The sequence below is a fragment of the Thermobia domestica genome, chromosome 1 (genome assembly GCF_964235325.1).
Source record: "Thermobia domestica chromosome 1, izTheDome1.hap1.1, whole genome shotgun sequence".
NCBI lineage: Eukaryota > Metazoa > Arthropoda > Insecta > Zygentoma > Lepismatidae > Thermobia > Thermobia domestica.
The window spans coordinates 144138639-144155357 of NC_137454.1; the positions used below are offsets into that span (position 1 = coordinate 144138639).

Consider the following 16719-nt stretch of genomic DNA (forward strand, 5'->3'; position numbering starts at 1 on the left):
TCAGAATGTTAAATGAATCACTAGCAATTACCGTCAGAACTAAAAAAAAAAAAAAAAAAAAAAAAAACATTATATAATTGTTAAATTGTTTGTATTTGAGAACTTTTTATGTCCAATTATTTCATTTTTGATTGCTTTATAAAAGCTACAAAAAAGATTGTTCTGATTTCATTGATTCAACTCATATTTAATATTCATACCCAGACAGCACAATGCACGTACAGTATCCGTATAGTACATGTACAATTGCACGGATGCAACATGTGCATCATCTGTATAAATGCACGCCTGTACATGTGATGCACATATACATCACAAGTCCTATTCAACATCTTCACGTGCACAGGACATGTGCAGTGCACACGTCCTGCACAAATGATTTCCACGTTCCGCACAGTTGATTTACACGTTACACGTATGCGATTTACATGTAGTGCACAGGTGATTTACATCTAGGACAGCGGTGATTTACACGTAGCACACAGGTGATTTACACGCAGTACCCAGATGATTTACATGTAGGAAAGAGGGGATTTACATGTAGCACATAGGTGATTTACATGTACGATAGAGGTGATTTACACGCAATACCCAGGTGATTTACATGTAGGACAGAGGTTATTTACATGTAGAACACAGGTGATTTACACGCAGTAAATGCACAATTGCACGGATGCAACATGTGCATTATCTGTATAAATGCACGCCTGTACATGTGATGCACATAAGCGTCACAGGTCCTATTCAACATCTTCACGTGCACAGTACATGTGTATTGGACACGTCCTGCACAAGTGATTTACGCCTTCCGCACAGTTGATTTACACGTAGCACGTATTTGATTTACATGTAGGACAGAGGTGATTTACATGTAGTACATGTACAATTGCACGGATGCAACATGTGCATCATCTGTATAAATGCACGCCTGTACATGTGATGCACATATACATCACAAGTCCTATTCAACATCTTCACGTGCACAGGACATGTGCAGTGCACACGTCCTGCACAAATGATTTCCACGTTCCGCACAGTTGATTTACACGTTACACGTATGCGATTTACATGTAGTGCACAGGTGATTTACATCTAGGACAGCGGTGATTTACACGTAGCACACAGGTGATTTACACGCAGTACCCAGATGATTTACATGTAGGAAAGAGGGGATTTACATGTAGCACATAGGTGATTTACATGTACGATAGAGGTGATTTACACGCAATACCCAGGTGATTTACATGTAGGACAGAGGTTATTTACATGTAGAACACAGGTGATTTACACGCAGTAAATGCACAATTGCACGGATGCAACATGTGCATTATCTGTATAAATGCACGCCTGTACATGTGATGCACATAAGCGTCACAGGTCCTATTCAACATCTTCACGTGCACAGTACATGTGTATTGGACACGTCCTGCACAAGTGATTTACGCCTTCCGCACAGTTGATTTACACGTAGCACGTATTTGATTTACATGTAGGACAGAGGTGATTTACATGTAGTACATGTACAATTGCACGGATGCAACATGTGCATCATCTGTATAAATGTACGCCTGTACATGTGATGCACATAAGCGTCACAGGTCCTATTCAACATCTTCACGTGCACAGTACATGTGCAGTGCACACGTCCTGCACAAGTGATTTACGCCTTCCGCACAGTTGATTTACACGTAGCACGTATTTGATTTACATGTAGGACAGAGGTGATTTACATGTAGTACATGTACAATTGCACGGATGCAACATGTGCATCATCTGTATAAATGTACGCCTGTACATGTGATGCACATAAGCGTCACAGGTCCTATTCAACATCTTCACGTGCACAGTACATGTGTATTGTACACGTCCTGCACAAGTGATTTACGCCTTCCGCACAGTTGATTTACACGTAGCACGTATTTGATTTACATGTAGGACAGAGGTGATTTACATGTAGTACATGTACAATTGCACGGATGCAACATGTGCATCATCTGTATAAATGTACGCCTGTACATGTGATGCACATAAGCGTCACAGGTCCTATTCAACATCTTCACGTGCACAGTACATGTGTATTGTACACGTCCTGCACAAGTGATTTACGCCTTCCGCACAGTTGATTTACACGTAGCACGTATTTGATTTACATGTAGGACAGAGGTGATTTACATGTAGTACATGTACAATTGCACGGATGCAACATGTGCATCATCTGTATAAATGTACGCCTGTACATGTGATGCACATAAGCGTCACAGGTTCTATTCAACATCTTCACGTGCACAGTACATGTGTAGTGTACACGTCCTGCACAAGTGATTTACGCCTTCCGCACAGTTGATTTACACGTAGCACGTATTTGATTTACATGTAGGACAGAGGTGATTTACATGTAGTACATGTACAATTGCACGGATGCTACATGTGCATCATCTGTATAAATGTACGCCTGTACATGTGATGCACATAAGCGTCACAGGTTCTATTCAACATCTTCGGATGCGCAATACCTACCATGCACACGTCCTGCACAAGTGATTTACACCTTCCGCACATTTGATTTACACGCAGTACCGAGAGGATTTTCATGTAGGACACAGGTGATTTCCTCGTAGTGTAGTGGTGATGTAAAAGCATATTAGAGATACAACGAAAAAAAAGGAGTTTATATATTTGGTGCCTTACGCAGTTCAAATACAACATTGTAAACGTCTTCTTGAAAAGTAACAGAGTTACATGTAACGAAAAAGCAATTATATACTTACCCAAAATTACTGACTCGTGCACTACTCTACCGCACCATTAACGTTCCAGGCCAGTAATCCCAAAGTTCTATATTCCAATCCCCCCCCCCCCTCAAAAGGCAGCTACAGCATATTCTCGTCACCTGAAGACGAGACAATATGGTACTCTGACGAAACTTTGTTTATCAGTAGCGTATATATTAACAAACCACTGTCACGAGCATTTAGACAATATTTTTCTTTCTTCCTACACATATATCATTATAGACTTTTCATTTTGCTATGCAGCATATTGGGTATCGTACCATTAGGGCCTGGAAGTTGAAGACCTTACCTAAAAAAATTTTTAAAAAGCCTAAACATATTAAGAAAATGACCTAAATTTGGAAAAAAATACTTAAAATATGATAAAATCAATAATGATACACTTAATGTGTATAATATTTAAATAATACACAATTCTGGTGATATGTTGAACAGAAAAAAAAATTGCAAATTTGCATTTTCGTCGCCCTGTTTCTGCTGTTCATTTTGAACTACTTGGAGGACAATCCTCACAAGCATCTACTGTCTGGTCATACCTACTATACCTGCTCCAGTCATTCAAGGGTTCCTATTGTCAGAGATTATTACAGAAAACTATGTTTAAGAGTTTCTAATTGAGAATGGGCAGCAAAACTGTAGTTGAAAAAAGGTCAAGTACCAAAACCAGCTGTTAAGACTTAAAGGGTAATGGGGACCAATAAGCCAAATATGACTTAAAACTAAGCATTTTCTGGCCTAAAATGACCCGAAATTAACATATATTATGGTGTTCCTCTTACCTTCGGGCACTTGGGAAAAACTATCTTTAACTTCCGACCCCTATATATGATACTGAAAATATTAAGAAAGAAAAAACTCATACTTGTCTGAATAATTAGGTTCTGAACTTATAAACAGTTGTGGTTTGCATATATATTTTTTTCTTTTAATACAGTGCTTGGTTTGTCAACATAGCTTTTACATAGTATGATTTCATCAAAAGCCATCATGGAGCTATTTCAGATTTAAAATATATGCTTGATAAAGCAAAGTGGCCTCAACTCAATCACAAGTGAAATTAGATTTTAAACAAAATCCAAGTGCAAAAATGTTTATATATTCTATTAACCGTAACTTGGTGCAACTCCGCTGTAATTTTATGGAAATAGTAGGTATTACAACATTGATAACAACTGATTATATATATATCTATACATTTATTTCTTATTAAATATAAAAAGTAATCTACAAGATGGTTGTAGTTTTTTTTTCTTTCTTTTAATTTACTTTCTCCGATAAATCCTTGGCCTCAGTCCTCTGCATCCTGTAAAGAGAAGTTTTAAAAGTAATACAGTAAGTGCAGACACTAAATCAATCTATTTAAACTAAATCACAGTCATATTCTTAGCATAGTTTGAGATTAAGAATTTAAATATGGTCCATCCAAATTATACATGCCATACCATTTTCTCCAGAAACAAAGCTAAAGACTACCATTTAAGCTCAATAAATCACCACCATCAGCATCTCTGAAATAAGATTTCTTAGGGTATTGAATCAATTCCAGTAAGAGTATTTAAATTAGCAATTTGAAAACGAGGCTGGCTTTTTATCGACAGGTGGCAATCCTGTGCAAACGTGTGTTGAAAACACTGGTAGAACATCTCATGAGTAAATGGTACTAAATGCACTGACCTTGAATGACATTGACAAGTGTGGGTTTAAGTACACGTAAAACTGAGTTATTACAACAGGAGTAAATGTATGAGCATGCTTGTTCACCCCGTGCTCATTCGTACGGACAGTGAAGGATGAGAATAAACTCAAGACTGGATGCAGTAAGAACTATGAGAAGTGAATTTGGTAGAGAAATTGAGGTGAATGTTCACGGATTATCGAAACACTACACTTCGAATGCCTTCTGAAAAGTTCAAAATGAAGACGAAAGCTGTGAGGCAACGCATAACGAAGAAAAATCTAGCACAAATGGAAGTTTTATGTTACCTAAGCTACGGGAAGTGGGTTGAAAGTAAGAAACAATATTCAGAGAAGCAAGCAAGATGAAAAAGATTTATTTTTGTGGCATGAACAACCAATAAAAACGTTGCCTTTTCCATATTATCAATTGTATATAACTGGCTGATCTCTACCACGTTATGCAAGATAGGCAGAAGTATATACAGTAGTGCACTCTGTATTCCTCTCTGCGAGCGGCCGAGGATGGTTTAGAGTATGAAATGCAAATAAGTTACGTACCTGCCCTTGAAATTATATTCATTTTCATACAAATTAAACGTTATAGGGGTTCAGATCCGACGGACTTCCTGTCAGTGCGCCCCTGACTTATATGACTCACAGTGAAACAAATTTATAAATCTTATTGCTATCAAGTACAATGGCATTATTAATAAATTTTTTAGATATTCATATTTCAAGTCATGTTACTAGATACTGAGACACTGGAAGACTAAGTACTGCTTAAAATTTAACCCAAAATATGCAAAAACACAGTGGCAAATTTGTGTAAGAAAAAAAGATCCTATATCCTAGATAAGCGATCGGCAAAATCCATATTCTCTGTCTGCGTGTCTGTAAATCGAATAGTGCAATGACGGGACATCGGATTATCCTCCTTCCTAACTCAGCGTTGCAATCCTGACGTAAAGGTTTCTTCTTTTTTTCAACTAATATAATGTACATTTTGAATTTAAACAATACTAGTAAGATTCTTAAGAAACATTTCTTTTACTATCAATGAGTCAATTTCTTTTTATCATCAGGTGGTACAGTGTTCCACATAAATATCGCAACTCTATAGTAGTACAATACTTTAATTTATGCATTTGAAATCAATATTTCGCTGGTTACCTGCCTATCAGGCGTTAGTTTAAGGTTAGATTGATTATGCAGCAACCTGCAGAACATTGATTTCAAATGTATTGCATAAGATAAAATCTTAAAACTGTAGTCGAGTTGCGATATTTATATTGAACACTGTACAAGACGTAAAAAAAAAAAAAAAAAATGAAATGTTCCTCTCTTTTCCGTCGATATTAACCTTTAAAAAAAAAAGAAAAAGTTTGTTTGTGTCATATAAGTCTACAAATTTCTAATAGTTTGTAAAATACATAATCGTTCTCGCAGAATAAGAAAAACGTCTTAAAGATCATGAAATCTCAAACACCCCCGAATCGCCCAGTTTTGTTCTAGTGTCCCCTTTGAAAATGAGAACGCCGCTGGAGAGCGTTAATATACACGTTGAGAATAGGTGCGTATAAATTATAGAGAATAAAGTTGAAAGAATGACTGCGTCAAAGGTTTTTTTTTTCTGCTTATAAATTACCTACGAGAGCAAACACATTTTATACTCCGTTAGCTACTCGCACATATTTCAAGGTAAAAGCACAGTTCCGCACCTCCTTGCCCGCTAGGTCCCAAGTATGCAAAAATGTCCGCCCTGTTGCCGACTTCTGATGTAGATTATAGTGACAATTTAAAGCTTGGAGACCACTTGTTAACCGTTCTTATTTTGAAAACTGCTGCAAAATTGCATGTAAATATTAAAATAAAGGCTTACGAATACATGAAAACCAAACATCAGAGGTGATACGTACCTTCGTGACCTCCTTGTTTTGGCGTGGTGCAGCCAATCACTTATCGCTTCCCTGATTTGCTCCTCCGAACACTCAGGATATAATTTCTTTGCAGATGCTAGAAAAAAATGTACATATGACTATGTTGATATATATGAAATTATACATTCATTAGTAAACTTAAATCCTAAAATAAGAACATCAAAAGTGAGAAAGAGAAACCCTAACAACAATTTTGGTATGCAATCCTTTTCCGTCTGAATGATACCTTGGTAATGAGATATTTGCTGTATTTACGAGAGTATAATACTTCACGCAATTTTTATACGGAACAGATAAAGAAAAACTATTTCGCATACAGCATACAGAGAAGTTTATGCTCCGATTTTCCCCCCCCTCCCACTGCCTCTCTGTATTGAAGATTGCTGAAATTGTCATTCCCAGCAGTGAGTCACTCACCACACCAATGACTCCCCTCTCAATCTAATTGACATTTTTATCATTTGCAGCAATTGTCAGTGACTTTTTAAGTAAATAAAAAAGTGCAGTCATTACAAAGCATATACGACGTATGATATTTTCGTCTTACAAGTTTAAATAATGTGGGGAGAGGATTGGAAATATTTTGTGTGATCTGGAATTGAACCAACGGCCATGTTTCACATGCCTTTCAAAATTATTGTTTATAATGAGAATCATTGTTTTAAGGTAATAAAATTTGGAACAATTCAGCGGTATAATTGAGTAAATATAGTAGAATTTTATGGCTTCTACTAACGCCAGAAAAAGAACCTATCAAATTAAAAATTCCTCACTTATTGAAATAATTAAACATAACTGTACTCATCTCACTTTTCTTCTGTTTGTTTTGTTTTTGGTGGGGTCTGTGTTACTACAAACACTCAACTTACATTCTATTGCAAAACAGTATATTTTATATCAAAGAACAATTTGTTACTCAAAAAGAAACAATATACAGGGTGCTTCAGGAGGAAAGGTCAATAATTTGAGAGGCGGTCAGATTTGTCGACTACAACAATCAAGTTTACATAAACATATACGTTTTAAACCTTTGTTTCAGATATATCACTACATGAAGTTTAATGCATGGTGACAAGGGTACACTGCAATTATGTTGAAATGCGTACTGTGATACTATAAGACACGAGAATGGTAACTAATGTAAAGAGGACTGAGGAGGATACTACAGGATTAACACTACTCATAATTGGCACCAATGGTCCGCGGAAAACCAACATGCTTCATGCGAACAGTTACCAGATGGAACTTTCGTGTTGACAGTGCACCATACCTTCATCTTTTGCAAAATACTTTCCCTCCGTATTTGGAGGATAGTATTCTTTCTACGCATCATGTGATACCAAATGGACGGTGAACCGTTTTCACTCGACTATCACCCAGTGCCTTCACGCAAAATACTAGTCGTTGGATTGGATGTTTTGGGCTAGTCTAATGGCCACCTAGGCACCTGTTCTAACACCCTTGGGCTACTGTATGGGTGGTTGAAAGAAAAGGTGTACAGTGTTGGTAAATAACAGCGGGAACATAAAATTAATGAAACTGTTTCAACGTAACTCCAATGTACACATTTCCTTGTCCACATGTACCAAATTCATATAGTAATATCCCTGAAACAAAGTTTATATGGACTTCTTGTTCTGGACATGCTTGAGCACAACCTAATTATTGCCCTTTCCCAATAAACACCCTATAAACTATCAAGCATTGAAGACAATGCGATCACGATTAAAAAAAAAAATGCACAAAAAAATCTTACCAACAATAAACTTGTAGGTTTGTGTCTCCACAAACGACAGCTTCCTCACACAATTTATTCCCGACTTTCCTGTGAGGCTATACAGCTCAGCAACTTCATCCACCACGACACGACGAAGAATATTCTGTGCTAGTTGTTTTGGAGTTTTTCCACCACTCGCCAACATTTGAAACTGAAAGTAACATTGTATCGATTGTGCTGTGTTAATGCAGCGAAAAAATTTCATGCATATAAATAATATTTTTCAATATTTAGTTAATGTTAGAGCAAATAATCACCATAAATTATTTCTTGTGATTAAGTTATCTGCCAAGGTTACATATCTTTTATATGATGTGAAATGTGGTGGCAAAAATAAATCAGCAAATCTGATGAAAACTAGGATCCAATTTGGATAGATTAATACATCTTACTTTTAAACAATCAATGTTATTGGTAGTTTTTTTTTTCAATGTTACTTTCGTTTGTTTGCTGAAGAAACCAACCTAGGAAATGCATTACATTTTTTGCCAACTCCACTGTTTTTACTTCATAGAGCATGTGGAGGAATGTAGTACTATCCGAGTTCCCATGATCGCTAAAGAAGATAATTTTTAATGTGTGACTTTTTGAATGTGTCTTAATTCTGCAAATTTGATAAAATTATACATATACATAGTCAATATACACATACATTCTTAGTTGTTGAAAACTTTTTACACAATTTAACTTATAGAAAAAAACATGCATACGGATGAAACGTATTTAATAACTTCAAAATGTCAACTCTTACGACAATTTAGTATTCAGCACCAATGTTGTAAATGTCAAGTTTTTGTCTTACACATGAATATAGAAGCGAACAGTCAATATAAAAGTGAGCAGAAAGTGAAGTTTAATTTCAGAGCACAATAAGATAAATAACAGACACTCAATATTCTATTATTACAATGAAATAGTGAGAGTAGCAATATAAAAAGTATCATACAAACATCCCTTTCAAATTAATACAATTGCCATGACTTCAGAAAAATATGTATTTCGTAAATTCACAACCTTACTCATGCAAAGCGACGAATTTTTTTTTTTTTTTTTTTTTTAATTTAATAAGTTAGAACACTGAAATAGAAGATTGACGGACTGTGCCATCAGTACTACTTTTAGTTGTTTATATTCACAATGAGGAGTATTAATGGTGCTATCTAGTAGGAAAAAAAAAATAACAATGGTAAATCTCATACAGGATGTACGCGAATCTGAACCTATAAAGTGGAGATAATCTATGTATCTCCGGAAAACTTAGGTCAAAGTTAGATCAAATTCAGTCACCAAAAATCGGGAGCATTCTGCTAGGGAGCGCTACATAACTAATTTCTGTGAAAACAATTTATTTTCTGAAATGTTATAAAGTCTATAAATGTCTACTCACGTAATATTGTCTTGGTTGCTCATTATAGGTAACTATTTCAGACTCCTGGATTTTTCACCTTTGTGCTCTAGAAAAGATACAACAGAGCTTCTAACAACATTGAGGATTTTCATTGACTTTCAATGGAAATCTTGAAGTTCCAGAAAGTTCTCGTCAGGACGTTTTCCGTGACCTTTTCAGGACGTTTTTACGAAACACTTTTATTTCCAGGGTTTCCAGGACGCGTGTGGACCTTGCATATTATGTACAGCAATATTGGAAGACGTTGGGATATGTTGGTGAATACCAACACACCTTAATGCCGAAACAATACTGCTGCACACACTGCTGAAAGAAAATGCTAACACAGCTTGCGTTACAAGAGTCTGGAGCACGGTAAGGTTCCTCAGCTAAGCTTCATTGAGGAAGAATAAGCACATAGGAAACAGAAAAAAAATGAACAGAGGAGGATAGTAAAGAGCAAATTTTTAAAAAAAAAGTAATAGTGAGGATTAGTGACTTGTCCCTTAAAAAATGCTATGACTTATTTAGCATATTGCTAATATGTAGCAACTTAAATCATCACTGGAACTGTCTTTGGCTTGTATTTTTAATAATGCAATCACTAAAAATATAGGAAATATAGGAGAAGATTAAAATATAGGACAAATATACACACATTTCCAAACAAATAAGAAAAAATAGGAAAAAGAGGACAGCTTGGAGCCCTGCATAACATCACTTAGGAACTAGTGTGTGCCTTATTCAAATATCCATGTTTCAGAATCGTGCGGCATTTGCGCATTAAAGCTTAGAGAGGCATTTCGGAAATGCTCCGGAAATTTGAAGTACTAATCAACTGCCTCTACAGAAATTGATGCGCAAATGCCGCACGATTCTGAAACGTGGATATTTGGATAGGACACATACTAGTTCCTATGTGACGCTTTGACCCGACCACGATTGGTCCCATAGTACTGGAGCCATGGATCCTTAAAGTTAATTTTCTCACGTTTTCGGTAGTGTAACACCTAACAGTTGTACAACGTATTTAGCGCCATACTAATATATATAAATTAACTGGCCCGTGTGGACAAATAATAAATATCTCATGGCGTTTGTCGTATACATAATTAAAAACTTCCTATTAGTTTCCAAAAATAGCGGAAAAATTATAGTATGTAGATACGACCTAGTTTCCCACATTTAAGAAAATGAAAGTATTATGAAAGAAAACACTTCAATTTTTACCATATCTTTCTTACATATTACTACACAGTTATTTCGCGTCAAATCACATTTGTAATATGCTCAAATTTAAATTTTGTGTGTTCTCAAAACAAGTTTTAAAGTCAAATCTAGCACACACAATCCATTTACATTATTGTGGACAATTTAGTTTCAATTCACTATTTGGGAGGCGCGGTGGCTCAGTGGTAGACCGTTCACCTCTGGTGCTTGGGGTCCCGGGTTCGATCCCAGCCCCCGCCAAGTGAGCTTTGTGGTGGACAAACACCGTGCTCGTGGGTTTTCTCGGGGTACTCCCACTTTCTTCATTCCACCATTTTACTCATCTCTCATTATCACCGTCTCCTTTAGCCTAACCGGCATAACCGTGGGACGTAAAACTCAAAGATTTCATTTCATTTTTTCAATTCACTATTTACAAAGATTCATAAGTGACTATGAAAAATTTAATAGCAGTGAAGGAAAAAATATCCTAACTAGATAACACTCATAAATCATTCAAACTCAGCTCTTTTTTGATAAGATTGTGCTTTTTCTCGTACTACTTTATTTTTTGTAAGAATCTACATAACGGGTTAAAGACATGACTGAACAGAGCTTTGATTTTTTTGTGAAGTGCAAATTTCGTGCATTATTACAGAGAGAGAGAGAGAGAGAGAGAAAATGACAATAGCATAACAGACAACAGGGCGCAAAATTTCAAAGTCAGACTCACTTGCCAATACAAAAATGATGGTCGCCAGCATCTCTCACGTACAAATTATGAGAGGTCCCCCTCCCATGGTCCTTGGTTTGACAAAGAGATTGCATTCGGGCATAAAATTTGAAACCAAGTTATCTATTCTAGGCACTGGGCTATCCCCCAGCTGTTCTAGCTTCAAAGACATCCAAGAGAAATTGTCCATTTGGACACGAAACCGGGGTTAACTGGTCACAAATGTGATTGCCGACTCACTCACGAAGGACTCTTGATAAAAATACGTTGCACTGATCTTTACATAAGCTTGCTTGTTAATAGCTATAATTGTCAAGAGTAGGGATGGCCAGAACCGGTTCCTGTTGGAACAGTTTTTCGGGTCTGAACGGATCCGGTTCTAGAAGATCCGGTTCAACAACCGGTTTTTCGGATCCAGGTCCGGAACCGGTTCTTCGGATCCAGGTCTGTAACCGGTTCTGGAACTGGGTTTTCGGATCCAGGTATGGAACCGAAACTTTGTGACAATCCCTACACTAAACACGAGCTGCTGGAAGGCTGTGAACAGTGTGCTAGATGAAATGGTGGAAGCGACAGGCAGGCACCCAGGTGGCGGCCGCTTGTCTCATTTAGCTAAATTAACTGGGTAACTGGCAAACTTAATGGTTAAACAGGCAAATTGGCCAACTCATTTGGCTAAACACTCACTGGTGGACCAAAATAAAAACAAAAAACACTGGTGGACCAAAATAAAAACAAAAAAAAACTGGTGGACCAAAATTTTTTTCTGGGGGCACAAGAGAGTTTGGGCGGGGAGAGCACAAGCGCATGGTCCTCTTTGCAGTGTTTTGAAGGTGAAATTTGTGGCTCCTTTACGGGTCTTTGGGGGCTTTCGGATCCAAGTCTGAAACCGGTTCCTAAGAACCGGTTCTGGAACCGGAACTTTGTGGCCATCCCTAGTCAAGAGTCATTTCAGAAGGACTAAAAGACAAACAGTTACACAAGTAAAAACATTATACAGAATTATATATATAAATCGGGAAACTCCATTGGGAAAATCCTGTTATTTAAATGTATTTGTGTGTAAAATTTGAAGGTCAACATATCATAATCACTAGGCTAAAACTGAGGTATTAAATTAAAAATTGGGTATGTAGATATTCAATAAAATTAAAACAAAGTGAAATCCAAGCTGATGTTGGAAGCTACGTAGGCAGTTGATAAATTTTGCCAATTTCTATCAATATGTTTAAGCAGCCTTGGCTTCTTTATAAAACAAGTAGAAATATATAACTTGGTTTCATTTCGTATGTTTAGGCTTAAATTCCTTATGAAATACCAACGTTATCACGGAGAAGACTTTCGCTTAAAGAGACACCTTGAATTGCTACTTGCTTTACACCTGAAAGATGGACCGAGAATTGAACACGGGACCCCTCGATTAAAAGGTGAAAAGTAGATAAACGTAATGCGGATGGTTTGATATGTGGAAACGTCACCATAAAGTTCACACGATTTAAACATTTTTTTTTTCTTGTTTAAACCATTTTTTTTTTCTGAAAAACCAGCTGGTTTAAACCAACCCTGCCTCGCAGAGTTATCTTTTGTGAAGTAAGTCACAGTGGAGATGTTACATGTGAGACCTACAGTAAAGAGTTGCCCTTAAGCTATATCCTGAATCAATTCGATCTATATTCAGATATCCTTTTTAAATATTGCATGTTGCAGTAAGGTCTTCAAAAAAATGCTTGTATGGGTTCACTCGAGCAGGCGGTTCTACCGAAAACAAAATTTATAGGTAAAATACGATGTGAAACACTTTTCGTAAAAGAAGCAGAGTGTAAATATAAGTAATTTCTGTCAGTGGATATCATATTGAAATACATTTTCAATGGTAGTGAACGTATTCTACATGTAACTATTTACTGAAGCGGAAGAATACAAGAATGCGAAGAAGGTGAAAATAAACTGCGGGAAAGTTCCGTTCGTGTTAGCAATGGACGACTGCGATAGATATAATGTAAGCATACGATTAGAGAGCGTCGATACGTGTGATAAAGAGCGTCGTATTATAGTTTTTCAAGCGTCATGGTAAGTGTAGAAAAGTAAAAATTCAGAGCATACGAATTTCTCCTCGCAGCGGACCATTTGTACGCGGGAAAGCAGTGAAGCCATTTTGAAATTAAGAATTACTACTATTATATAAGTGCTTTTGAAGGTAAAAATTATTGCAGATATTTAATGTATGTTTTCACTATCCTCGTTTATGCGTATGCCCTTGTTGCTGACCCGCCTGCTCCCTACGAACGCACCCCTTTGATCCGCTCGGGCCTCCTGCTGCGCTCCTGCCCTGATTCGGTTAGATAGCATTCGTGCTTTTTAGTGGCCACCTAGACAAGTTGGTTCGTGGTTTATGCATTAGCTCCTCATTTAGTGCATGTTCTGCAAAAAGAAACCGGAAAATGCAATAAATGCGTGTAAATTTCATAGAACCGTTTGCTCGAGTAATGCCTTTATACCTTTCTTAAAAGATGGCTCAAGAAAAATACATGCATACGATCAGGTTCTATTTTAACGGCAAGGTTCTTGATTACTGGTCCCTTCCCATTGAGCAGTAATAAAGACAGAAAACAACGTGCCCTGCGGGGTTCTAACCCGCCTTCACTCGCTAACGCTCGCTCGGCAATACTGTATAAGTTAAATGCATAAACTTAGTACAGAAAGAAACCTACCCAGCTACTAATCTATATGGGGGACCAGTAATCTAGAACCTTCCCTATTTTAACTATTACCCCTAATTCCCATTCTGGATTTGGTAATGATACTAGCATACCTTGATTTGATTGTAAATTATCTCGGAGGTTCTGCCGTTGGAACACTACCTCCTTTCAAATGTAGGGTTATGTATGCATAATTTATTTCATGTTAAAAGGACTACGTGATAATGACTCTTGCAGATCTTTCTTTAAAGAGATGCAAATCATGACAGTGCCTTCAATGTATATCTATAGCTTCAATGTCCCCTCCAAAAACATAAAATGTCAACTAATAAATACTGCTTGAGAAGAACAGGATGCATGTGTATACGGCAACATTAACACCAGTTTTATTATTTAAACGGGTGCTTTATTAAATTTTACAAATTACAGTAAAATTAAGTTCATCACTCACCTGATTATAATATAATGTTGAATTCTTCGCCTTCAACAACATTGGACAAACACCACCACACCACAGCTCGTACCCGACCATACAAATAAGCGCGCCGTGCATGGCTAATACACAGCTCCAACCAGTGCGCATGCGTGATTCGAAATAAAAATTAAATTAATAACGAATAGAGAAAAATAATATTTTACTTCCAAACAATAATAATCTTATTAAGATTATTATATTTACATATCTTTTTGTATGTATATAATCAGACACATGTCTATTCGGTTCTCACATCATTTATTACATCAAAGCGAACACTGCACATTTTTTATGCTACTGAGAGAGCCTATTTATAGCGTGTCGATTTATCTGATTGAATATTTATTCCAATGTACTTAAGCCTTCGAAAAATGCAGGTTACATTATATTGTTTATTTAGAATGAGTAATATAATAATTTTTAAAAAATTGAACTTTCAATTAAAAATACTATAGCCATATTTAATGTAAATATTAGCAGAATGAAACTAAATACACTTGCACGGTATTACGAATGTGTCATACACATGTGCAGTAGCTGTGCAAATGCACATGTGCACACAACGGCTTAAGCACGGGTTATATAAATGTGTACTGCATCCACGCAAATGCACATGTGTACATAACGGCTTAAGCACAGGTTATATAAATGTGTGCTTCATCCATGCTAATGCACATGTGCACATGCACTTCTTACTCACGGGTTATGTGCGTGTGCATCATCCACACAACTGCATATGTGCACATAACGGCTTAAGCACGAGATATACAAATCTGAGCTTCATCCATGATAATGCACATGTGCACGTGCACTTCTTAATCACGGGTTATGTACGTGTGCCTCATCTATGCAAATGCACATGTGCATATAACGGCTTAATGACGGGTTATATAAATGCGTTTTTCATCCATGCTAGTGCACATGTGCACGTGCACTTCTTAACCACTGGTTATGTACGTGTGCCTATTCTACGGAAATGCACATATGCACGAAACGGCTTATGCACGGGTTATATAAATGTGTGTTTCATCCATGGTAATGCACATGTGCACATGCACTTCTCAATCACGGGTTATGTACGTGTGCATCATCCACACAATGCATATGTGCATATAACGGCTTAAGCACGTGATATACAAATCTGTGCTTCATCCATGATAATGCACATGTGCACGTGCACTTCTTAATCACGGGTTATGTACGTATGCCTCATCTACACAAATGCACATGTGCATATAACGGCTTAATGACGGGTTATATAAATGCGTTTTTCATCCATGCTAGTGCACATGTGCACGTGCACTTCTTAACCACTGGTTATGTACGTGTGCCTATTCTACGGAAATGCACATATGCACGAAATGGCTTAAACACGGGTTATATAAATGTGTGCTTCATCCATGCAAGTGAACATGTACACATACATAACTTAGTCACATGTTATGTGCGTGCGCTTCATCTACGCAAATGCACATGTGCATATCACGGCTTATTCACGGGTTATATAAATGTGTGTTTCATCCATGCTAATGCACATCTGCACATGCACTTCTCAATCACGGGTTATGTGCGTGTGCATCATCCACACAACTGCATATGTGCATATAACGGCTTAAGCACGTGATATACACATCTGTGCTTCATCCATGATAATGCACATGTGCAAGTGCACTTCTTAATCACGGGTTATCTACGTATGCCTCATCTATACAAATGCACATGTGCATATAACGGCTTAAGGACGGGTTATATAAATGTTCGTTTCATCCATGCGAATGCATATTTGCACATGCACTTCTTAATCACGGGTTATGTGCGTGTGCTTCATCTAAGCAAACGCACATGTGCACATAGCGGCTTAAGCAGTGTTATATAAATGTGTGCTTCATCCATGCTAATGCACTTGTGCACATGCACTTCTTAATCACTGGTTATGTACGTGTGCCTCATCCACGCAAATGCACTTATGCACATAACGGCTTACGCACGTGTTATATTAATGCGTTTTACATCCATGCTAATGCACATGTGCA

General features: G+C 37.1%; 2 protein-coding genes across 4 annotated transcripts in view; one reads left to right on the top strand and one right to left on the bottom strand.

Moving 5' to 3' along the window:
• Nucleotides 1–16719, top strand: part of LOC145689734 (Kv channel-interacting protein 4-like) — a 794874-nt gene that overhangs the window by 16620 nt on the left and 761535 nt on the right. The gene's annotated exons all lie outside the window — the stretch shown is intronic.
• On the bottom strand, nucleotides 3951–14736 carry LOC145689722 (uncharacterized). 3 transcript variants are annotated; one of them, XM_081763923.1, is made up of 4 exons: nucleotides 14663–14736; nucleotides 8163–8334; nucleotides 6386–6482; nucleotides 3951–4095 (listed from the first exon to the last, which is right to left on the bottom strand). In XM_081763923.1, exons 1-4 carry the CDS (start codon nucleotides 14702–14704, stop codon nucleotides 4050–4052), a joined length of 357 nt encoding a protein of 118 aa, XP_081620049.1. In that variant the 5' UTR covers nucleotides 14705–14736; the 3' UTR covers nucleotides 3951–4049. The 3 variants fall into 3 exon arrangements, with proteins under 3 accessions (XP_081620049.1, XP_081620053.1, XP_081620054.1); XM_081763927.1 differs by lacking the exon at nucleotides 14663–14736 and adding an exon at nucleotides 14325–14576; XM_081763928.1 differs by lacking the exon at nucleotides 14663–14736 and adding an exon at nucleotides 9571–9968.

Excerpts from the sequence above, each read along its gene's own strand:
- LOC145689722 (XM_081763923.1), bottom strand. The coding sequence starts at position 14,704 with ATGTTGTTGAAGGCGAAGAATTCAACATTATATTATAATCAG. Across the intron at positions 6,483-8,162 it reads AACCTACAAGTTTATTGTTG|CATCTGCAAAGAAATTATAT; the intron begins GTAAGATTTTTT and ends ATTTTTTTCTAG. Across the intron at positions 4,096-6,385 it reads AAAACAAGGAGGTCACGAAG|GATGCAGAGGACTGAGGCCA; the intron begins GTACGTATCACC and ends TTCTCTTTACAG.